General features: G+C 40.7%; 6 protein-coding genes across 7 annotated transcripts in view; 3 read left to right on the top strand and 3 right to left on the bottom strand.

Moving 5' to 3' along the window:
• Positions 1-22,602, top strand: part of LOC124312897 — a 309,861-nt gene that overhangs the window by 84,081 nt on the left and 203,178 nt on the right. The gene's annotated exons all lie outside the window — the stretch shown is intronic.
• On the top strand, positions 180-3,847 carry LOC124313169 (glutamate receptor ionotropic, delta-2-like). The gene is made up of 8 exons (XM_046777949.1): positions 180-229; positions 301-385; positions 451-609; positions 688-847; positions 930-1,150; positions 3,145-3,267; positions 3,352-3,503; positions 3,570-3,847. The coding sequence occupies exons 1-8, from the start codon at positions 207-209 to the stop codon at positions 3,799-3,801; spliced, it is 1,155 nt and encodes a 384-aa protein (XP_046633905.1). The 5' UTR covers positions 180-206; the 3' UTR covers positions 3,802-3,847.
• Positions 8,186-9,805, top strand: LOC124313286. Its single transcript, XM_046778135.1, has one exon. It carries the CDS (start codon positions 8,801-8,803, stop codon positions 9,611-9,613), a length of 813 nt encoding a protein of 270 aa, XP_046634091.1. The 5' UTR covers positions 8,186-8,800; the 3' UTR covers positions 9,614-9,805.
• On the bottom strand, positions 9,421-12,373 carry LOC124312918 (origin recognition complex subunit 3-like). The gene is made up of 10 exons (XM_046777486.1): positions 12,290-12,373; positions 12,029-12,223; positions 11,840-11,963; positions 11,426-11,771; positions 11,020-11,362; positions 10,811-10,957; positions 10,346-10,741; positions 10,128-10,287; positions 9,817-10,061; positions 9,421-9,753 (listed from the first exon to the last, which is right to left on the bottom strand). The coding sequence occupies exons 1-10, from the start codon at positions 12,314-12,316 to the stop codon at positions 9,610-9,612; spliced, it is 2,127 nt and encodes a 708-aa protein (XP_046633442.1). The 5' UTR covers positions 12,317-12,373; the 3' UTR covers positions 9,421-9,609.
• Positions 12,487-16,752, bottom strand: LOC124313012 (cryptochrome-1-like). Its single transcript, XM_046777672.1, has 12 exons — positions 16,131-16,752; positions 14,898-16,044; positions 14,744-14,793; positions 14,365-14,655; positions 14,037-14,298; positions 13,827-13,955; positions 13,565-13,750; positions 13,365-13,505; positions 13,131-13,282; positions 12,969-13,066; positions 12,806-12,901; positions 12,487-12,741 (listed from the first exon to the last, which is right to left on the bottom strand). Exons 2-12 carry the CDS (start codon positions 14,982-14,984, stop codon positions 12,656-12,658), a joined length of 1,578 nt encoding a protein of 525 aa, XP_046633628.1. The 5' UTR covers positions 14,985-16,044; positions 16,131-16,752; the 3' UTR covers positions 12,487-12,655.
• LOC124312877 (neprilysin-2-like) lies at positions 16,845-22,506 on the bottom strand. Of its 2 annotated transcripts, XM_046777415.1 has the most exons (15): positions 22,326-22,506; positions 21,909-22,066; positions 21,657-21,826; positions 20,543-20,688; positions 20,244-20,408; positions 19,957-20,177; positions 19,642-19,878; positions 19,382-19,558; positions 19,036-19,253; positions 18,805-18,963; positions 18,294-18,534; positions 18,030-18,198; positions 17,824-17,942; positions 17,615-17,746; positions 16,845-17,524 (listed from the first exon to the last, which is right to left on the bottom strand). In XM_046777415.1, the coding sequence occupies exons 3-15, from the start codon at positions 21,740-21,742 to the stop codon at positions 17,159-17,161; spliced, it is 2,436 nt and encodes an 811-aa protein (XP_046633371.1). In that variant the 5' UTR covers positions 21,743-21,826; positions 21,909-22,066; positions 22,326-22,506; the 3' UTR covers positions 16,845-17,158. The 2 variants fall into 2 exon arrangements, with proteins under 2 accessions (XP_046633371.1, XP_046633370.1); XM_046777414.1 differs by lacking the exon at positions 22,326-22,506 and having other exon boundaries at positions 20,543-20,691; positions 21,909-22,043.

Raw genomic sequence — 22,602 nt, 5'->3', positions numbered from 1 at the left:
TGAGTATGATTAAAGATAGCGAGATTTTGCAAGGCCAGCACTTGAGAGTGTCCGCATTTCACGTTAGTATTTTTCATTTACTATTTAAAAAAAGCGTTGTAAATCATTTGATTATGCGCGCATAGTATCCTCCATTTTTCATGGTAACTCAAGAAACAGATGGCAATACAACTTACAGCGGGTATTGTTATAACATAATTGAATGGATGGCTCAACAATATCAATTAAGGTGAACATTTCAACATTATTCGCTTTTGAAATAAGGCGTGTGCTCTCACTTAATTGACTTTTCTCGAAAAGAATCACTTTCGTGCCCGTCAATCAATCGGAGATTATAAAATTCGGAATAACCCAAGCCATTATCAATCAACTGGTCAAGACAAAAGTAACGTGAAGTATTGACGGAAGTAACAAATAATCCACCCATATTTTTTGTTTCGAACGTTGAAGGAAGTAGATATTATCCCAATGGTACTTATCCCAACGGTAGAACGAGCCCGTCTAATGGATTTTACAATCCCTCTGCTGATTGGCAATAGTCGTTTGATGCTTCGATATCCTGAGGAAGCGAGTCGCCTAGCTGCCGCCATACAACCCTTTACATTGTTGGTAAATCACGAATAACAACATTTGTGTTACTACCGCAACTAAGACATTTTCAAAAAATTGTATCTTGTGCGTTCACAGACTTGGGCGAGTTTGTTGATAACTTTTATAGGTATGATTGGGACATTGGTCGTCTTCAGCCTGTATCAAAATAGTCGCAAATCCAGACCAGTACCAATGTCTTTTTGGGAAATATTAGGACGGAATACACTTATTACCTTAGCGCTTCTAACTGGACAAGGTCGATCGCAAATAGTGAAAGATCATTTCAGAGCTGTGTACATGTTCTACCTAACGAGTGCGGTGCATTCTGTTAATTACAGGATACTACATCCCGCAGAATCTCCGACTCCACATCCGAATTCCCATCGCCCTTTGGTGTTTGGTTGCGGTCGTCATCTGCAACGCTTACAGCGGCACTTTGACCTCATTCCTGACGGTTACCAAAATGAAACCAATCATCAATTCTCTAGAAGAGCTGGCGAGCAGCGACCACTACAAATTGACAGCGGAATACAACAGCGCCTTCAACGACAAATTTCTGGTATTTTTTTTTTTTTTTTTTTAAATGAGGTGTGTATTCGCCGAAGGCGAATGTTACCAATTTATTGTCATAGGCATGGTAAAATACAAGAGTCACATTATTATGAAGTAGAGATAAAATAAGGATAAGAGAGGGGGATGGGAGAAGAGAGAGGGAACCGAGAGGAAAGATTAGGCAGAAGATCGAAAGTAGAACTGGAATTCTGGAAAGTGAAGCGGAGCGGCACGCGATTGAAAAACTGAGTAAAAAAGAATAAGAAGACTAAAACGAATAAAAAGACGCCGCTGCCGACCCCCCAGATAGACCGGTGCGACGAGATGCTGATTTGGATGTCACCAGCACCGCGAAGCAACGGACGACTCTTACGGCCACGGTCCGGTTAAGGCGCCCGCTAGAGCCTGAGGATGAGAGCAGGGTTAAAAGCGCCAGAAATTAGGGCACGAGGGACTCATGCGAAACAAAAGAGCGGCCAAAATGCATCAACTAAGAGCACGAGTAAAGAGAATAGGAAGACTAAAAAGAATAAAAAGACGCCGCTGCCGACCCCCCAGATAGTCCGGAGCGACGAGATGCTGATTTGGATGTCACCAGCACCGCGAAGCACCGGACGACTCTTACGGCCACGGTCCGGTTAAGGCGCCCGCTAGAGCCTGAGGATGAAAGCAGGGTTAAAGCGCCAGAAATTAGGGCACGATGGACCCATGCAAAAATGTACAGAGTACCAAGACGCAACTAAGAGAAGAAGTAAAATATAAAGAACTGGGAAAAGGTGGTGGTGGTTAAAGTCTTTTGATAGAACATAGGAATTTAACAAGCGAAGACCAAAGAATTTTGGATTGGGAGAAAGCGTCTAATGGGACTGGCCACGACAGCTTTAACTCAACCGCAGAATTAATAAGGCTGACTCTGTGTACGGCGTGGCTGGTACAGACAAACAAAATATGAGCCACATCTTCCACTTCCCCTGAAAGGCAGGGACAGAGCGGTGACGGAGACTTTTTTATTTTAAAGAGAAAGTTGTTTAAGCCGCAGTGGCCCGAGAGAAAGCTGCAGAGAAAGAAGGGTAATTTAGAGGAGGACAAAATCGAGGCGGATTCCACTGAGGGAAAGAACAAGCGGGTCTGGGCACCAGTATTTGCATTTTGCCAGGCTTCATTCCAAAGGGAAAGCATTTCTGACCGCAACAGTCTTTTCCTGTGCAGACCAAGGGGTATGCCTGCTGGAGCTTCAGACGCCAGAATTTTGGCAGAGATAACGCCAGCAACTTGTAACGACGAGGGTGGCAGAAGCGCAGCTAGGGTAGAGATGGATCTCTTTAGCACCGTTTCGATTATTTTGAGGTGCAGAGGGAGGGTGTTGGCGAGAATGAGGGCCGCGTCAGTAGACGTGGATTTGAACAGACGGCCAATTGTCAGCGCAAAAGGGCGTTGGGCGGATTTCAGGGCTGCAATTACACGCTTCCTGCGGATGGCCGAGGCCCAAACAGAGCAGTTGTATAGTATAGTGGGAATCACGGTTGTTTTATAAAGAAGAGAAATTGCATTACGCGAGAGGCCCCACGAAAGCCGACAGCATTTTAGAATAAGAAACAAAAGTTTTTTTACCGCAGCGCATTTGTTAGATATGTGGGTGTTCCAGCTGAGTTTGTCATCGATGGTTAGACCAAGGTACAGGCATGAGTGGGAACGAGCAACACATACGTTGTCAACCTTCAAGGGCAGAGACGGCAGGGTTCGTTTCGAGGAGAAGACCATGAAGACGGATTTTAAACCGTTGAAAGTAAGTTTGACCGAACGACCCCATGCTACAGAGGAATCGCACATTGCTTGAAGGTTGGCAAAAGCAGTATCATAGTTTTTGTCCATTGCACAGAGAACAATGTCATCTGCATACGCCAAAATAAGGAAGGGAAGGGAAATTTCTGGTATCAAAACCAATTGGTTGTCTTTCAACAATGTTGATGATTTTCTCTGTTTTTCCATTCAACATTTTAGAAGGCTAAATCTGGCTATCTCAAAGTCCTTGGGGATTCCCTACGCCAGAATCCCCACCTTCTCTTCCGTGATTACAGCGAAGCCAATGAGAACGTGTTGAATAAAAATGCCGTCTACATGAGAGTACGCTAAATATTGCACACATTTCTACGGATTAGATTGCGGAAATGTAGTACTTACATCATTTTTTCGTCTTCGGCTCTGTAGGGTAGCATTGACATTTTGAGCAGGATCTATGATGACATGAAGGCCAATAACGGGAAATGTCGGCTGACTGCTTCGAAACCCTTTGGCGATGTCCAATTCTTGTCTTTCGGACTGAAAAAAGGACAAAATTACAATTCTGCTTTCAGTAAAGGGTATTTACATTGAAGAACTATTTCAAATTATAACGACGGTTTGTAATGTGAGTTGAACTTTAACAGGTTGACGAGACTGCGCGAGAGCGGTCTGTTAACTTATTGGTTCAGTCAAATTACACCGAATATCGACAAGTGCCTGATTACCAGTAACAATGTGGCCAAGCTCAGCAGTTCCAAGATAAGCAGGTTAAATATAGTTGATGCATCGAGCATTTTCCTACTTTTGATCGTGGGAATATTGTCCTCCTTGATTGGTTTCCTTGGAGAGCTCACTATCCGCTATCTCAAGAGATAAGTCCTTGGCTGGAAATCAAATCAATAATCAGTCCTTTTTACTTTCTGAATGGGTAAATAAACATTTAGTCAATTAATAATCACCCCGCCATAGACCAGTACGAATATAATACCAGGCCTTTAAAAAAAAAATCCTTGTTGTGTCTGTAGTAGAAATCCTGTGTCGATTCATTAATTTGCGTTCATGGCAAAGGTGAACCTACAAGAGAAAGAAAAAATCACAATATTATTGTTCTGACTGGAATCGTTGAAAATATATAGTCGTCCAGTAATCCGATGTATGATATTTCGTTTAATTTAAATGGATTCGTACGAGACTGCTAAAATTAAAATAACGCTAAATTGACAGCTGGTAGGACTGACGCGGCACGATACAAGTGGCAGTTAGCGAAAGACGGAACATTTGAATGTTGATGATGAGTTGATGACTTAACAAAGCCTAAAAGGTAAAATTTTAGAGAAGTGCGCAGGAAAAATTGGCGTTCATCTTTCACCAATACGATCAAACATTTCCTACATGCGGGCCAGCCGGCCAGCGCTGAATTCAAATGACTAAATAAGATGTGCTTGAATGCTTCACTGGTTTCAAATTAAAACTGTATTTACTGATCCGTATTGCGGTAGGATTACTCGTCCAAGGTCTCTAATGTAAAATATCAGTTTGAATTATCGATACTTTGTTCTCCTCCCATGCAAACCTAACCAAAAATACGAACTGCTGAAAATTTTACAATTGATGGACGTTGCATGTGTTTTGTACCGTACCTTAGTTGAGATAATACGCACGAATGTCCAGTTAGAATTATACCGGTACTAACAATTCATTAAACCACATTAGATATTTCGTTCTGGCAATTCCAACAAATCAACAGTATCGTTTTGTTCAGACAACTGACACTTAGAGGAAAGAAACGCAAATCAATTTCAATTCAGACTACTGTATAACTGCATCGCTGAATCTCCTATTTTAAGCAATCGGAATCTTTGCGCATCCATCGTGGGCAGACCGTGATTAGACATTTCGTAGTCTGATGCAAATTAGAACTTTGGGTATCAGCTGCAAGTCACAATCCATTCACCAATAGGCTCAATCAGTCACAATGAAGTCGCGTATCTTTGTTCTCATGGGACAATTTATCACTTCGACATTACAAATAACGCCAATTAGAGATGACGCAATTTACGGCCGAAACTTGAGCGTATCTGCATTTGACGTCAGTATTTATGATATTGTGTGTCATTATTCTTGTAAAATTAACTTAATTAACTGAACCATTCCTATTATTCTTCTGACTATGTGGGTACACATTTGAGAGAAAATCAAATAAATGGATAGACACTTACTTTCATTAACGTTTCCGACTTAACAGGTTGGTATGGAGGTTTTAACAGAGTCTATGATGATATGAAGGCCCATTTGACGACGTCCAGTTCTTATCTTTCAGACTGAAAAAAGGGCAAAATTACAGTGGCGCTTTTAACAAAGGGTCTGGTTAAAAATACTCAATCAATTTACCTTTGATAAAGTAGTGCAACATCTTTAAATTTTTGATCAAATAACCAAAACTGCGAGAGAGCGGTTTGTTGACGCACTGGTTCAATCAATATACTCCCAAAATTGACAAATGCGCCCTTGCAAATGCCTCGTCGGAATCATTCAAATAATTGACCACAAAAATTGTGGCGTTAATTATTCATGACGCAACTAGTCTTTTTTTGGGTTCAGTGCTTGCGTGGGCTTTCTCTATCGGCTTATTTCCCCTCATCATCGTCGAGCTTCAACAAGGATCCCTCCAATCCGATGGCTGATATTTCGATTGATTGTTGCCAAGAGTTACTGCACGGAGCATATGAATGTCGATGATGGCTTAAGAAGAAAGTTTTGTTCTTCGAACGAGATCGTTGTCAGCCATTCCCACTAGAAAAAAAATGGAAATAAGATTTTACGTAAGTGATACTCCAAGAAATGAAAGAGAAACAATAACAAATTGAAAATCTCCTTCGTGCGTCGGCAGAATTCAAATGACCAAATAAGATGCGCTTGAATGCTTCACTGGTTCAAATTACAGCTGTATCAGTACTCCCCGTTCAAGGTCTTACATGTAAAATAACATTCCGCATGCTCTATTATTTGTTCCTTGTCCTTCCTATTCCGATCTAACCACAAGAACGAACCACTGAAAATTTTACAATTGGAAGTTGCATATGTTTTGTACCGCACCGTAATTTAGATAAGAAGCACAAACGTGCAGTTATAATTAGCTAAATTGTACTATTCTAGACCTTATTCTGAAAATCGCAACAAATCAATAGTATAGCTGTATCAGACTTGACAGTTAGAAGAGATAAGCAATGCAAATTATTTTCAATTCTTAAGGTATATAATTACATCGCTGAATCCCCAAAGCAATTTGGAATTTTCGGGACGTATTGATTGAGCTGTGGACAGAATAGACCAATAGCTTAGGCATTTCGTATCGTATGATGCAAATCCCAAATCAGTTGGGTATCAGCTGCAAGTCAAGATACTTTCACCAATATTCGGCTCCTGGCTCCTCTAATCAGTTACAATGAAGATAAGAATCTTTATTCTTCTAGGACTATTTATCTCTTTGACATTACAAATAACACACATTAGGAATGACGCAATTTACGGCCGACATTTGAGGGTATCTGCATTTCACGTCAGTATTTTAAAATATCATATGATTGTAGCGTAGCTTAACATTGCTATTGTAAAGTGACTAAACTTTTCTGTGATTCCAATGAATGTGCTGGGTACACAGCATCCCCCATTTTTCATGGTCACTCAAGGACAAGATGGCAAACCGACTTACAGCGGATATTGTTTTAACATCCTTGATTGGATGGTTCAACACTATCAATTAAAGTGAGCATTGAATAATCGTTACTGAAATTTTCTAAAACTTATTTATCTACCCGTCTCGAAAAAAATGCTATAGCATAACTTTCGTTCCTTTAAACCAATCGGAAATTGCTGAATACGGAATCACTCAAGCCATCATCAATCAACTTATAAAAAAAAACGTATGCAACAAATTTTACATTCACTATAAAACTTAAATTTACATAATAAAATCACGAGAGCGGCATTAAACCCTTACCTTTATTGTCGTCGGAAATAAGGAAGTAGACATTATTCCTATGGTGTTGACACCAACACCTAATCGAGCTCGTTTCATGGATTTTACCACTCCGTTGCTGATCGATCGTGGCCGTTTTATGCTTCGTTATCCCGAGGAGGAGAGTCGACTGGCCGCTGTTCTACAACCATTTAGTTTACTGGTGATTGACGTCTGAGAAAGAAAAAAAAAAAAAAAAAAAAAAAAAACAGCGAATTAACCATAATTAAAGGCAAACCTCATCTAAAAAAATAATTATTTCTTATACACAGACTTGGTCGCTGCTGATAATAACCATTTTTACTCTGGTTGTGGTGATGGTACTCTCCACTCTATACCAACGCTTTCGGAACAAAAGCAAAAAACCATTTTCAGTTTGGGAATTATTTGGACGTTATACACTTTTTATCTTAGGGCTTCTAACCGGACAAGGTAAGTGTAGTAAATCTTGGAGAAGATTTAAACTTTAATTTGGCAGTATTGTATACTTGTAGTGAGTTTTCACCCATAACAGGATTCTACATGCCGGATAATTTCCTAATCTTTAGACGCATTCCGATTATGGTTTGGTCGCTGATTGCGGTCGTTATCGCTAATGCTTACAGCGGCACCTTAACTTCATTCTTAACGGTCCCGAAATTGAAACCCACAATCAGTTCTATTAAAGAACTGGCTACCAGTGAAGATTATAAACTGACACTGGAAATCAACACTGCCGACGCAGACAAATTTTTGGTATGCTAAAATATATTCTGCGATCTACGCATTAGATCAATTTTCCCCCTTATTAAGAATGAAATGAAATGAAATTAATTAGGCAGCTACCTCGGGCTATGGTAAGATTCTTGGGGATTCCCTACGCGAGAATCCCCATCTTCTTTTTCATGATTACAACGGATCAATTGAGAATGTGTTGAACCACAATGCTGTCTACTTGAGGGTAAATATATTGGGCAAGCGCGCTTGAAACTAAGATGGAACTATAGTGGATTGCAAATTTTAGAGCAAAAGAAATAGATGGAGCAGGTACTTACTTCATTTCCGTCTCCGCGATAGGTTGGCATTGAAGTTTTAAACAGAGTCTATGCTGACATGAAGGCCAATAATGGGAAATGTCGGCTGACTGCTTCAAAACCATTTGGCGATGTCCGGTTCTTATCTTTCGGACTAAAAAAAGATCAACATTACAATAATGCTTTTAACGAAGGGTTTGATTTAAAATACAAATAATTTTACCTTTGATAAAGTGGTGAAAACCTTTAAATTATGAACAGGTTATCTAGGTTACGAGAGAGCGGTTTGTTGACACACTGGTTCAACCAGTATATCCCCAAAATTGACAAATGTTTCGTCGGAATCCGCCACGTAGCTAAAGTTGACAACAGCAAAGTAAAAGCATTAAATATTCATGACGCAACTAGTCTTTTTCTTGTGTTCAGTGCTGGGCTTTCCGTTTCGTTGTTGGCTTTTCTTGGAGAGCTATTATTCCGTCATTTCGCGAAGGCTAACAAATAATACCTGCTTACTTACATAGCTGGATAAAAAAATTATAACACATGGCAAAACAAAATCAATATCGACTGAAAATCATAGAAGAATGTTGTTATTCTTGGTGTTCTCTTATCACTGTATTATGTAGGAATATTAGGCAAGCAAATAAAACAATACACTACCCATACAAATTCAAACCACATTCAAACTGCCGCCAGAGTTACATCGTTCCGCAGTTTAGTCATCTACCACGACGATTTCCACGGTTTAGTCATCAATCAAATTAAACAGTCGACACATCCACTGATCAACAAGTGGTTTGTTTGTGTTCTCTAATAAGAAAAAACAACTTTTGTTCATAATCGAATGACATCGTCTCAAATGTCGAATCCTTCTAAAGTCTCCCAGCGTTTCGTTTTGATTCGTCCCTTCTCTCAAGGCGACGAAATAGATTGCAAGAAAATTGCCGGCTTTAGTGTAATGTCAACAGTTAACCGCACATTCTTTTCAGCTTTGTTTCGCGAAACAACATTCCAGTTGATGGTGTTCCTTTCAGCTGTGTTATTCATCATAGTGGGAATTCCCTTCTTCTACTGTGCAATATCTGTGCCATTGACAATAACTTTTCTCTATTCGGCAATATGGAGCAGTGCCATGATGAAAAGTCTTGAAATTCAAAATGAATTATCTCTAGTGAAGCAGCAATATCAAGAATCATCAGACAAGACCACATTTCTGGTAGCTGAATACTATGGCCCTCATTTAGATCTGAACCCAGGAGAAAACATTACTTTTATCAACCTGTCAAATTTCCAAGGATTAGAGGATGAACTTTCCAACAAATCAAAGAAAATTGTTGGATTCTTGGGCATAACACGAAACAAAGATAAAGCCTGCAGCAGCTGGCTAAGACGATTTGCAGTTGATCAACAATTCAAAAGAAAGAAAATTGCTACTGAATTAATATCGACTGCATCTCACTTTTGTTATGAACGAGGATACGCCTCAATTGAAGCCTGTATTACCGAGTGCCAGCAAGAGGCGAAAGAATTCTTTCTTCACCATGAATTTGAATTGGAGCAACTCTACCACAAAAGTATTATGGGTAGCACAGCTGTATACACTAAGTACCTTTTCAGGAAAGATTTGAAGCATACCAAGTCAGCACTTAATGCTTAGATTCCCCAGGTCAAGCGTGCAACGTGATCTGTCTTTCGTTTTGACGACTGGATGAATCCGAGTAACTGCAGCTGCGCGACCGCTCGAATAAAACGTGCTTGAATGATTGGCTCAATTTCTTCATTGTCGTCTTCATCGTCCTGTTAAAAATTTGAATACAATTCGTCTTTGTACTATTTTGGAAAAACAAAATTATTTCTGACCTTTTTCTGAATAGCATTGAAGGATAACATCCAGTCGTAAAGATTGATCAAGCGACCGCACTCGGTATGCAATTTGTAAACGATGCAAAGATCCGGCATGGAAGAGAGAACATGCGTTTCTTGTCCGGTTAAAGAACAGCAACTGCAACCAAGGTAAGAAGCCGGATTCGAGAGAGCCTTACTTATGGCTACCCTAGGAACCGGTTGGACCTGACGCCGGATCCATGGAACGATATCCCAATTGCCTAAAATGAAATGCGATAAAGATTTCGTACAACTTTTAACAGACAAAACAAATTCAGTAAACGTACTTTGAACTTGACTGCCAGCATAGAAAATTTCATGAAAAACTAAGGTTGAAGGAGATTTCAGACGACTTGCCAACTCGGAATTCAGCCAGGTTATGATCTCGGATTTTACTTCGTCAAATTCTGAGGTAGTCCGAACTTGCTTCGCCGTGGCCATCAATTGCTTTAGAAATACAGTTAGTTTTTGTGTGCTTTAAATGGGGAGGACTAAATGAACTTACTGCTTTCAATTCAAACTTGTCCAGTTTTTTGCCTTGAGGTACGAATACATTTTGACTTTTTGGGCTGGTAACGGCGTCGGATTTTTTAGATTCTTCCAAACGCAATAATTCTTCTGAAAAGAGGACGAGACTAGTGGAGAAATCCGACAAAGAACCAGATGAGTCGCACTCTTTCAAAGTAGTCAATGCAGCTTCGATTCTGGTTCGAAGTTCGTGCGCCGACGAAACGTTCAACAAACGAATAAATTGCTCCCAGTCTTCAGATTCACCACCGATCAACAAATTCACGTATACTTCACGCAAACTTTTGCCAAACAGCGCATCAGGCATGCCGTCACTCAGAGAATGGATAATTCGACAGCTTAGCGAAAAGTTCTTGGAGTAAGTGTTCAGCGCCTAAAATAGAAATTCAGTATCACGCCAGTCCAACACTCACGAAATATCATCAGCTCATTAACAATTTACCTCTAATGATTTTCGCAGAAACAACCGGAATTCTTTGTCGTCAGTCAGGAGTGAAATTTTTGAACGATTGTTTTCAATAAATTTCATAAACGACGGAAGCTGACGATAAAGATCTAAATCTGTTGCGTTTAGTTGCTTAATTCTATTCTAAAATATCCGAAATAATTAAATATAGAATAAGATATTAGTGTGACAAAAAATTATTGTACTTTTAGTTCACTGACGGAACAGCAAAGGGACGAGACTGGAAGAGTGATGTAGTGCTGCATGATTATAAGGTGAACGCGCATCATGAAACTGTTTAGCGACAAGTCGTGATAAAGAAATCCATCCAGTAGAAGTTGCATCAACCTGGGCCCGAGTTTTAAAATGCTGCTTTTCATAAAAAGCTGTTCTATGAGATGGTTCAGCAGGACAACAGAAGGTCGTGACTGGAATGATTTGGTCGCTATGCAAACGGAGGTTCGGTGGTGAAGTTGCTGCTGAAGGGCCACTGTCGTCGCAATACCCATAATAAATTGAATGGGTAGCTTATTCCGGACTCGGTTTTCTCTAATAAGAAAAGAACAAAACATAGTTGATATGAAAGGAAAATTTAGTTTTTAGGATGATTACCTGCAGATTAGTACAAAATCCTGCAATTGTTGAGTGCCAAAAGATTCCAGATCTTGAAGGATTATGATCAGTGGTGTTTTCATTACGACATTGGAATACCACGTCGAAAGATTCGCGAATGTCTTAACTTTAGACCTTGGTTTAATGGGTGTAATTTCATCATCTTCATCATCTTCATCATCTTCTTCAACCTCATCATCTATTGAGTCACAGCTCGTTAGTTTCTGAATTGTTTTCAGCACCATGTTTTTCAGAGAAGGGCATTCTTTTGAGTTTAACATAGCCACAAACGGAGATACATTGGTCTTCAAAGTAGTATCCAGTAGACTGAAAAAGGCAGCATGATCTGTGAATTGCAAAAGCAATAATGAAAAGTTATCTTTAACTACAATAACCCACACCAACTAGTTTTACCTGGAAGATTAACTCCCAAAGAAATTAAAGCAGTAGGTATGCTGCTCTTTCCAGTACCAGCATTTTCACTAACAAAAGTTTTAACATCATGCAGAAGTTGTTTGTGGCTATCTGAAATGATTTCCTGCAAAGAAGAGATCATCAGCATCATTTCGTTATGTTCAATACCAAACACCCAGCTTATCAAACCTCGCTTTTCTTTTTAGTGGCAGACCATATTTTCTTGTAGGAATCTAGCCTTATTTCCATGGAAGACTTATCACTTTTGGCAAATAAAGATGAAGCATTGAGATCATCGTGTGTATCTACAATAGCAGACTTTTTAGTTTTCTTTCTTGGACTTCGACCCGATTTTTGTGGATTTGCTTTGAATACAAAACAACCCTGATGAAAAATAAATAGAGCTAAACGTAAACAACGATTTAATTAATGCTGTGATTAACACAATACCTTTGAGAAAGATGATGTTGTGGCCATTTTCAGATAAAGTTGCACAATGTTGTTACCGCCATAGTTCGATTTGGCGCTGAAATCTTACCGCCATCTAGCAGTAATAACAAAAATCATTTTTTAAAGCGCGCGAAGCGACATCTTGTTTATGAATGAATGAAATAAACAAAATTGCAAATGAAATGTCATTCTTCCGATTAAATTTTATGGTGTATATTAAATAACATAGACCCACACATTTCATTTTATAACACGCACTGTTGTTTTTTTTAGATTTTGCACTCTGAATTTTGAGATTTCAAAAAAAGTACATTTTAATGACACACCATTATTAGTTGCTGTTGATGAGAAGTCTCAGGACTACAATTAATTCTTTTTAAAGAATTTTGTAATTTTAGGTGGGGATTCATTAGAAGCGCTTTTCTTTCTTTTGACTGGCTCGCCTTCGGGTGCTAGAAAATATATATTATAATGACTTTTGCGATAAAATTTGTTTTCAAACAATTATGCTTATACCTTCTTCTTTGCCGCCTTGATATGCCTTCTTCATCTTAGCTAAATTTTCCTTCATTACAACATCATGGTCAACTATTCGCTCCGGATAGTCTTTTCCTAATTAGATCATTTGTTAAACACTTAATTTTTTATAACAAGTATTTTACGACTTATCCATAATTACCAATAATACATCCCGCTGTTTTTTGGACACTCAGAGGAGCTTTCCACGGCTCGTAAATGTACTCTGTTGGGAATTTCTTCAAAATTGGCAAATACTTCCTGTAAATTTCAATAGAATGAGTAATTGAGTGTATAATGAATTTTGATTCGGAAAACTGTTTACTTGATGTAATCGCCGTGTTTATCAGTCTTCTTGCCAAAAGCTACGGGGCTATAAACTCGAAAATAGCTATGAAAGAAAGCTGAAGCAGAGAGCCACATCCAGTTTCCAGCGTTCAATGCCCAGTCAGCATCAAGCAGTAGTTCTTCAAAAACCTTAAAAATGTACACAATTTACTTAAAAAAGGTAATAAGATAAATAACAATAAAGCGTTGCATTGAATGAATAACATGGTACCTGTTGGCCAAGTTCCCAAGAGACCCATAGATCTCCGCGCGTTAGGAAACACGCAACTGCGTGACGGGCCAAGTGATGAATCCAACCTTCAGTTCGTAATTGTATCATGATGGCATCGATAAAAGGATATCCAGTTCTGCCCTGTGAAAAGTAAAAAAGTATTACCGGTTTAAATTGTCTGAAATTAGAAAGAAACTTACATTTTTCCAAGCGACAAAATGCTCGTCTTCTGGGTCAACTTTCCAGGGAATTTGTTTGCACACGGGATTCCCTACCATTCGATCAAAGTTGGGAGTGTATGCCCCGCAAGTGTAGTAAAACTCTCGCCAAAGCATCTGACCCGTCAGCGATGTCGGCGGACTCGTGTGTTTACGGCCGTCAATTATCTTTGAATAGACGAATTTATTATGACCAAACACGGGCATTAAGTAATAAAAAGAAAGGTAGATTTATGCTGTTTACCTCGTGAAGACGTTGATACATTAAGCGGGGTGACAAGCAGCCAAATTTGAGGTAAGGGCTCAACACAGTGGTTGATGGTTCAATGCTGTTGGGTGACGTGTCCGGTTTACTAAATTTGCACACCCAATCCTTGACAAATGAATAATTTAATTTCAGTTAATGTGTGCCAAAAAAACAGCGCCAAATATAGAAAAGAAATTAGGTATATACTTGTTGACTCATGTACTTTTCCATCCTGGCCAGGGCTTCAGTTTCTCCTCCGCGATAGAGTTCTTTCCCTAACTCAGTCAAATCTACTTGCATTTCTTCCAATAGTGGAACATTATACTTGTCAGATAAAAGCAAAGTTTGGCACTGTTTGGGCAATTTTCCAGGAGCATTCAATGCCTTTTCAGGTGTTCCAAATTTGGCCACAACAGATTGAAATTTTACATATGTCAATGGAGCTTTATTACCATTCGCCTTAAAAACCCTGCATAAAATGAATCAATCCATAAATCAATTGTATAAAGATTTAAATTTTAAAATAAAAACTAACTTTTCCAGGTCATAAATGGTGTGAGAAACTTTGGCAACCACAGTGACAGAGTGATGGTCAGCAAGCTTTTTAATCTCTTCATCCCGTGTTTTGGCATATGGCTCTATGTCAACCTCGAATGTCAATTTCTTGACATTCCATTCTTTGAAGTATTTCTTGAACATTTCTGTTGGTGATCCTTTAAGTATGAACAAACGAGACCCAATCTTCTTCAAATTGTCATCCAGGTCCTGAAGGCTTTGAACGAGGAACCTCCAGCGATTAGGACCAACCTTGGCATTCTTGACAAACCTAAAAGTAATAATTTGATATGTGTAATAGCCTGACAATAAATGTCTATTAAACAATACATAATACATAATTTGTCTAGGCTTATTACCATGGGTCCAGAATGAAGACAGGCCTCAATTCATAATGACTTTCGCCAACCTGCAGTTAAGAAAAAAAAGTGAAAATGTAAACTAAAAAACAGGTTCTTTGAAAGTCAACAACAATCACGCAAGATTGAAACGCGTGATTAAACACGATTTTACCTTCTCGAGGGCATTCAAAAGTGCTGGATTGTCGTGCAGGCGAAGGCCTTTACGAAACCAATGAATCACTACTGGTTTATTATTCATGATGTCTTTTACACAAAAACAAAATCTTTGGTTTCAGCAGTGTGTGCATTAAAACTCTAAGCAAAAGTTTTACAATTGTTTTTCTGCATATAAAATGGAAGGGGAATAATTGGGAGGGCACACTCGATCACTTTCACCACCGATTCAAAACAAAACATATCGTGCTGCCACCTGGTGTCTAATCTTCTGCCATGCAAATGTATTTAGATGCGCAGAAAGTTGCACGCAGTGACGTGAAAAACTACACACACCAACGAAACGTGTTTACATACTTAGATTTGTCGATTTACCACGTCACCTGATTTGACTAGCTACTCAAAGCACATCGTGAAAAATCGGGACGATTGCGCAATCAATATCTCTTTTGTTGTTTTCTTAGGAAATAGTTTTTGATAAGAATCTCGAAACGGTTGATTTCGTCCAGTGTTTTTTGGTCGATGGGCGATTTCACTTTTACATCTTCACGAATGTTTCTTTCCGACCTGGACTTGTTGATGGTGACAACTTCGTCATCGACGTCGTAGAATTCCGATTTGCCCGTGTACAGTCGTCTCAAGCTCAGGACTGTGGTCGAGGCCGGAGTGGCCGCCGTCACTCCGCCGGCCGACATGGCTCGATACTTTCGACTGGGCGTTTCACTCCGGCTTCTCGGACGGAAGAAGATGGGCGAGGCCGACAACCATCCCAGAGCTTTCCAACTCCGTTTCTTCCTGTAAGGATCAGCTTCTTCAGACTCTTCTTCGGCCTCCTCATCCAGGGCCTCCTCGTCGTCGCTGACCACTCCTTCCGGTTGGTGATGATTGCCGCCAGAGACGGACGATGAATGGGTCCGGATGCGACTGATTTCGATATCCGGCAGGCTGTAGCGAATGCCGGACAATGTACTGCTGTCCATCACTCCGAATCGCTTCAACGTTTGAATTTCCCGCTTCTTTCTCGCTTCGTTGCTGATCTCCAATTCCTTCAATTGACGGTGAGTCGTGTCGTATTCCCGCTCCAATTCCTCGATGACTTCCACTTTGACCGATTCCTCGCCCACGAATCGCTGTATCCGCTCCAGCTGGATCGACGCCGCCAAATGCAATCAATTGATTTTGTAAAGTTTGAATTCCTTTAAGATTTGTTTGGGTTGGTGTGTGTTTTTACCTTGATTGCAGCCGAGATTTTCCTCCGCTGAAGGTGAGTCCGCTGCCTTTCGATCTGGTCCTCCATTTCCGCGTCCGTTCACTCTCAAAGTCGGTCCCGCAATGACAGAGCGATGTTGTTTTTTTGTTGTTGTCTGTTCTGTGATTTTCCTTTCTAATCTTTCCTCTGGTCAGCAGCAGCGGCGTAGTATTATGTACAGGTACGGAAAATAAGTGAAAGTTAAAAGCCGACCATCAGCGGATGTAGTTACACACACACACGACTGAGCTATCTCTATAGGCGCCGGCCATAATAAACACAAAAATGACGAGTTCCCGCCAGCAAGGCTGAACTAATTAATAGTCATGGGCATGGCCGGATGCGTTGGCGGGCAAGCGCCTTATCACGTTCCATTTAAAAGTGCTCGGTACTATATTACATATTACAGTTGCTGGACACTGCCTACATATTATATGTGCGTTTGTGTTTTTACACTGGTTGCAGCTTGCGAAACATTGGCGAGTAAGGCCGCGTGTGATGACGCCGCCAGCGTTTGATTCGCTCCCCCCCTTGACCCAGATATCTTTTTTCACATATTTTCAACTGAAATAATACATGAGAAAAATATGTTTCTCTGTCTCTTATTTTGGCTGAGAGTAGTAGTAGTGGCCGCAGCCCATTGGCTCGCCGAGGTCAAGTTTCCTATAAGAACGAAATTTTTTGAAAGAGATGTGCTTAAGGGCAGACACAACGAAACGTGTATTTACTTATCGGGACTTTTAGGGACATTTTTTTTATTCTTTTTTTTTAGTGAACGTTAAGGGAAAAAATAAGGAAAAAAAAACAGTCCAGCTGTGTATATAGATTGTGTGTGTGTGTGTAAAATGTGGATGAACGAATTTTTTAGGGATTTAAAAAAAAAGGCTGGTCTAGTTTTATAAAAAAAAAATTATCAAAATTCCAAATATCGTGGATTACGTGATTTGTAAAAAATAAACGGGATGACGCAATAATTTTTTTTTTGTTTTGTTTGAAAATGGAAATGTTTTTTACCAGACGGCGCATTTTTGTACTGGATTCATTGCACTGCCCAGGGGACAATTGTAATCGGATGCGAATTGGGGCATGTTGGCGAAGGGTCCACGGACGCGGAAGCGGGATGGAGAGTGGGCGCCCGTCAGGATGCGCAGTTTCAAGCTTTCTGGTCGTGATTTCTGACACCAAACGTTGGCGGCTCCTAGCCAAAACAATTGTCTCACGTTGTACTGGCTGAGACCGGGCAATCGCTGCTCGACTTGATCCCAGTTCTCGAAACCGGATCGTGAGCGTGTCGCGTATTTGATGTAGGCTCGATAGGCTTCCTTGATCCCGCCGTTGTCGGCAATGTTTTCACCTTGAGTATTAATTCCGTTGATCTATTTGAAATTTAAAAAAAGATTAAAAAAAAATTATAATTCAGATTCAAATAAATCGTTTCCGGTTGTTGTGGTTTAAAATCTGATTACATTCAAGCCGAGTTCCGGGAATGAGTAATTGCCGTATTGGTTAATAATGCACTGGGCCCGCTCCAAATAATTTTTCTTGGTCGGTGGTTCCCACCATTCGGCCAAATTGCCATCGGGACCGAATTGACGTCCCTGCACCCATCAAATAATAATGACATTTTAACGATTAAATCGTGAGAACATTTTAAAGAATGATTTATATTTTTTACCTGATCATCGAATCCGTGCGTGATTTCGTGCCCAATAACCCAACCGATGGCGCCGTAGTTTAGGTAAGCGGGTCTGTTTTTGCCGAAGAATGCGCCTTGAAGAATACCGGCCGGGAATTCTGCGTGAATAGAAAAGAATAGAATGCACATGATACATCTTGGCAGAGAGATATTAGATATCGTGCATGTCGAAAGAAAGAACTTACGGATCGAGTTCTCTAGTGGTGAATAGTAAGCGTTGACAACGGCCGGTCTACCGTGAGAAATCCAGTCCGTCTTGTTAACGGATTCGCGCAACTTTTTGAATGCGTAATTCGTGCCAAAGACGGTCAGATTGAGGGCGTTGCGCAGGTAGTCGGTCGAGTCGAGTGTCAACTAAATAAACCAAAAAATGGAATAAAAGTTATTCTCTGTGTTTGACCAGAAAATTAAGAAACACCCAAAAACTTTTAAATGTTATTATTAATTACGTTTTGGTAGAGATCAATCAACTTTTTGTCGTCCAAGAGTTCGTCGGGATAGGCGATGTGAGTCGTCATGGAATCGGATTTGCCCTTGGCGCGCACTCGCGTTTCATCGTCCATCCACTCGAGTTCGTCGATAATTTCCGAGAAAACGCTGCGGATATCTTTGACCATCTCGTTCATCGATTGGCGGGCCGCCTCTTCGAAATATTCGCGGACGTACATGGCGCCAACAGCATTGCCAAAACTGTGAAAACGAAAAAAAGAGGACACGAGTTTAGTCAACAAGAAACAAAAACAAACAAACAGAGAAAAGAGCAAAAGGACAAAATGGGGCGGAATCAAATAAAAATGGGCGTGTCTTCTTCATCTTACATTTTGCCTTTTGATTTTTTGGCTCTGTGCCAGATAAACACACAAAGGGAGAGATATGCAAATATAAAGAAAAATAAAATAAAAGACAAGTTTTGAATTAAAACGAGTTTCTTTTGGGAGATGAGGAGGAAGATTTGGTTACCTGCCGGACACGAGGTCAGTGCACTCTTCCCAGCGGGGTTTTCGTTCAGTTGTGCCGGTCAAGACGGCGGAATATTTCAACTGCAGATTTCTGGCAGCTTCGTTCAAGTAGCCGACAGACGCCGAGGAAACGCGCCACATCAAATAATTGGCCAAAGTCCTTGAGAAAATCAAATCAAATCAAAATTTGTTGTTGTTGATGGAAAACGCGGGATGATGTTGGATGTTGTACCTCTTGGGAGTTTTGGCCAGCAAATCAACGAGCTTGGGGAAATAGTCGGGCACATCGACAATGACGCGCTCGTTTTCCGTCAGGACGTGATGCGGGGCCAGGATCGTGTTCATGTAGACCAGCCAAGGGATTTCGGGTACTTTGAGGCTCAATTCTTTAATAGTCATGGGATTGTAAAGTTTGTTGGCATCGCGGCGCTCCTCCCTCGGCAAATTGATCTGTTTCATTTATTTCGGTTGGGAAGGGTAGAGCAATCAAAATTAATGATCCCGCCTTTTTCTTTTACTACGTACACAGCTTAGAGGGATTAAAAGGGAGAAAAGAGGCTTTGAAATAAAAGAATTACATTGGCCAGCTTGATTTCAAATTCGAGGGCTTCCGTCTGCTGCTTAGTTGCGCTGTCCTTATCGGCTCCCAGGAGAGTGGCTAAACCGACTTGATAATCGAGGTAAGCTTTGACGTCCTTGTCTCCGAGACCTTTGATCAGATATTCACGGCTCAGTCCCAGAGTGGCTTGATCCAACTGTCCCAACGAAATAATAAGCGAATCATTAACAATTCAATATTTCTGACGAGGTGAAATGATGGGCGGGAATTATTATTTACGTCGATAATACGCGAAGTCGAGTTCTTCAGGTCGGTCGTGACGGAAAAGTCGACAAAGTAGTCGATCGAATAGCCGGCCAGACGGAACTTGTAAATCATATCAGTCCAAACAAAAGTGCTGTCGTCCCAGCTGTCGCCAATGACGACCGGCCAGCCGCCAAACTGGTCAAGGACCTCCTTGAGCGGCGCCAGGCCCGCCTCCTCCGCCCGGGTCTTGTTCAAACACGACTGGAAGAGCTGCGATTCAAAACGGAATTATTTATCCATCCAGGCCGGCACATCAAAGAAGAAAGAGACGGTTTTATGTGTACGTACTTTCTTGACCAGCTTGAACGGCTCAGCGTCCGTTTCTTTGATGGGCCTCTCGATGAGCGACCGCAGCTGCTCCGTCACTTCGTCGCTAATCAAACTGAAAGTCGTCACGCTCGACTGGTCGTCCGGAATCACGTTCCTCGTTTCGAATCCGCCGCAAGCGAACGAGTAGAAATCCTCGCAAGGATCCACCGTCTTGTCCATGTTTTTCAGGATCTCGGCCGCTTTGATTTAGAATTCAAATTAGTTGATTTTCACACAGAAAGTAGATGGGACAAGTTAATTTGTACCTGCCAGGACGCAGCCCGAAGTGTTGCAAACGTCGCCGTTGGCGCTTTTGGCCGAAGGATCGGCGTCGGATTTGGTGGCCTTGTCCAAATCGAGAACTTCGTGACTGCTGACGGTAAAGGCTGCGGCAGAGGGCGAGACCATGGCAAGAGTTTCACTATCGAACACTATTTGAAGATGGCAATTGGGGATATCGGGGGGTTTATAAATCAATCAATCGCATCATTCCCCAATAAAACAGAAAAATAATAATAATAATTTAAAAAACCAAAAAAATTGAGAATTGGGAAAATAGCCGAACCTTTTGAGGGGTCGTTTTGCTGGCCTCGGTAGATGAGAGCGGCCATGGCGATAGCCAATCCGACGGCCACAAAGACGACGACGGTGGCGCAAAGGGATAGGCGTCGCTCCAGACGAGTCCTGCGCTCCCACCATGATCCACTCCTACTACTTGATAAAATAGAAAAAAACATGACATTGGGGCGCGCGCAAATCAAATTGTTTTTGCTTTTGGGTAAATTGAATTTTTCGTTTCTGTTTTGGCAACTTCCTCATTTTCTCGAAAATAAAAACACACGGGCGCCAGACTCTACAAGGGAAATCGTATCCGCCAGCTGCTGTCGTCGTCTCCTCGGCTGTGTAATTTGATTCACCTTGGAATCGAATCCCAATCTTATATGAAAAACTAAATTATTTACACGGGCCAAATTGGGGTGGATGTCTTGTGTTGCACACACGTACGTATAAATACTGTGCATGTTTCTGTTCAAGTTGGGATTTTCCGCTTCGTCGAGGTCACACGTCACACACCTCTCCCTTTTGATTTCCTTTTTCTGGCTGTCACGCAAAAAAGTGAAAGAAAATTGAATCTAAAAAGAAATAAAGATTTCCCCTTTCTGCACACGGTCGGTCCTGTTTTTTCCTCCTTTATTGTGTGTGTGTGTTTACGTAAGACGTCGCCCCGAGTGTTTATAACTAGCCGAATGTAACCAGAAATAAATAAATAACTTTTAATTGGCAGAAATAGCGCAGTAGGACATTTTTTCGGGAATTCAACGAAGGGGCCAATCAATTCCACGACGCAGGAAATGGGCGGTCAAAAAAAAAAACGGATCGATCCTGCTCACTCTCCAACTGATCCCCAAACTTTTTTTTTGGAAACTAAAATAAAAATTTCACTCGTCATCAAATCAAGATTTCCTGCTTCAATTCACAAATGCGCCTGGCAGACTCTTTTTTCCAGAAAATGTTGTAAATATAAATGAAATATATAGTACAGGGCCATCTGATGATGGGACGCTAGGGTCACTTGGTTATAAGAACCCAGTGCACTTGACCTTGCAGCGCCAAATCATTTTCTTCATTCAAAATCCCATTTTCCTTGTAAAACAAATTAATAAAAAGGACGGACTTACTTGTATTCCCGCGCGTTGGGTTGGCTAGCCAAAGACATTTGACTGTCGTGTTCCAGTATGCTGGTAGGACGTGTACTAATTGTCATATCAATCTCACACACAAACGACCAAAAATTTCCCCTTCAGCAGGTTCAACAAATTATTATTCCGCTCACTTTTCTTGTTGGTAACTGGAAAAAATAAATAATAATCAACAAGGAAGTTAACAAAAAAATATTTCAACAAAAAATGGACAAATTAATTTTTTCGTACGCAGTTTTTTTGGTTTGTTTCTTTTTGGAACGGGTTCAGGTGGTGCGGCTTGGTCGACAGCTCGAAGAGCTCTGAGCCCAGCTATGGAGTCGAGCTGGCAACTAATACCCTCCCCAAAAAACTGCTGGGCTGGACTAGAACCTGCTTCATGGGAGTGGCTGCGTTATAAAACCAAAGAGAGAGAAAATAAAAAAGAAAGAAAATACATACGGACACAATATGAAGAAGGGCTCCAGGCAACGTTCAAAAAATTCGTTAGAAATTTTCTAGAAAAAATAATCAAAAATTTGCCAATTACAGCAGCCACACGCGGATAAGAATACAATCAAATAAGAGAGTTTTCGGGGTTTTTTACTATCGACTCACTTTTAATGGTATAATGAATGCGGTTTTTAACGAGCGGGATATGTTATATACTTAAGTAAGTAACTGCAGGTGTGTTTTCCGTTCGGGTCGCTCATCAGTTCCGGTACTTTTCTTTTTTCCAACCGATATAATTGAACGTGTGTGCGGGAAAGATGATTTCTAGTTGAAACTTTCACCACGACACTCTGAAATGAAAGTTATCCATTTTCTCCGACTCTATTGAAATAAAAATGTTGTTGTAGTACTGCACACACACACGTTTCCCCTCCGCCATTTCTCATCTGTCGTTAGATGAACTCTCAAGTGAAAAGGTTTTCCCACCGCAAAA

The sequence above is a fragment of the Daphnia pulicaria genome, chromosome 9 (genome assembly GCF_021234035.1).
Source record: "Daphnia pulicaria isolate SC F1-1A chromosome 9, SC_F0-13Bv2, whole genome shotgun sequence".
In the NCBI taxonomy this organism is placed as follows: domain Eukaryota; kingdom Metazoa; phylum Arthropoda; class Branchiopoda; order Diplostraca; family Daphniidae; genus Daphnia; species Daphnia pulicaria.
Note: the sequence above shows the minus strand (reverse complement) of the source record. Positions and strands in the feature narration are given on the sequence as shown.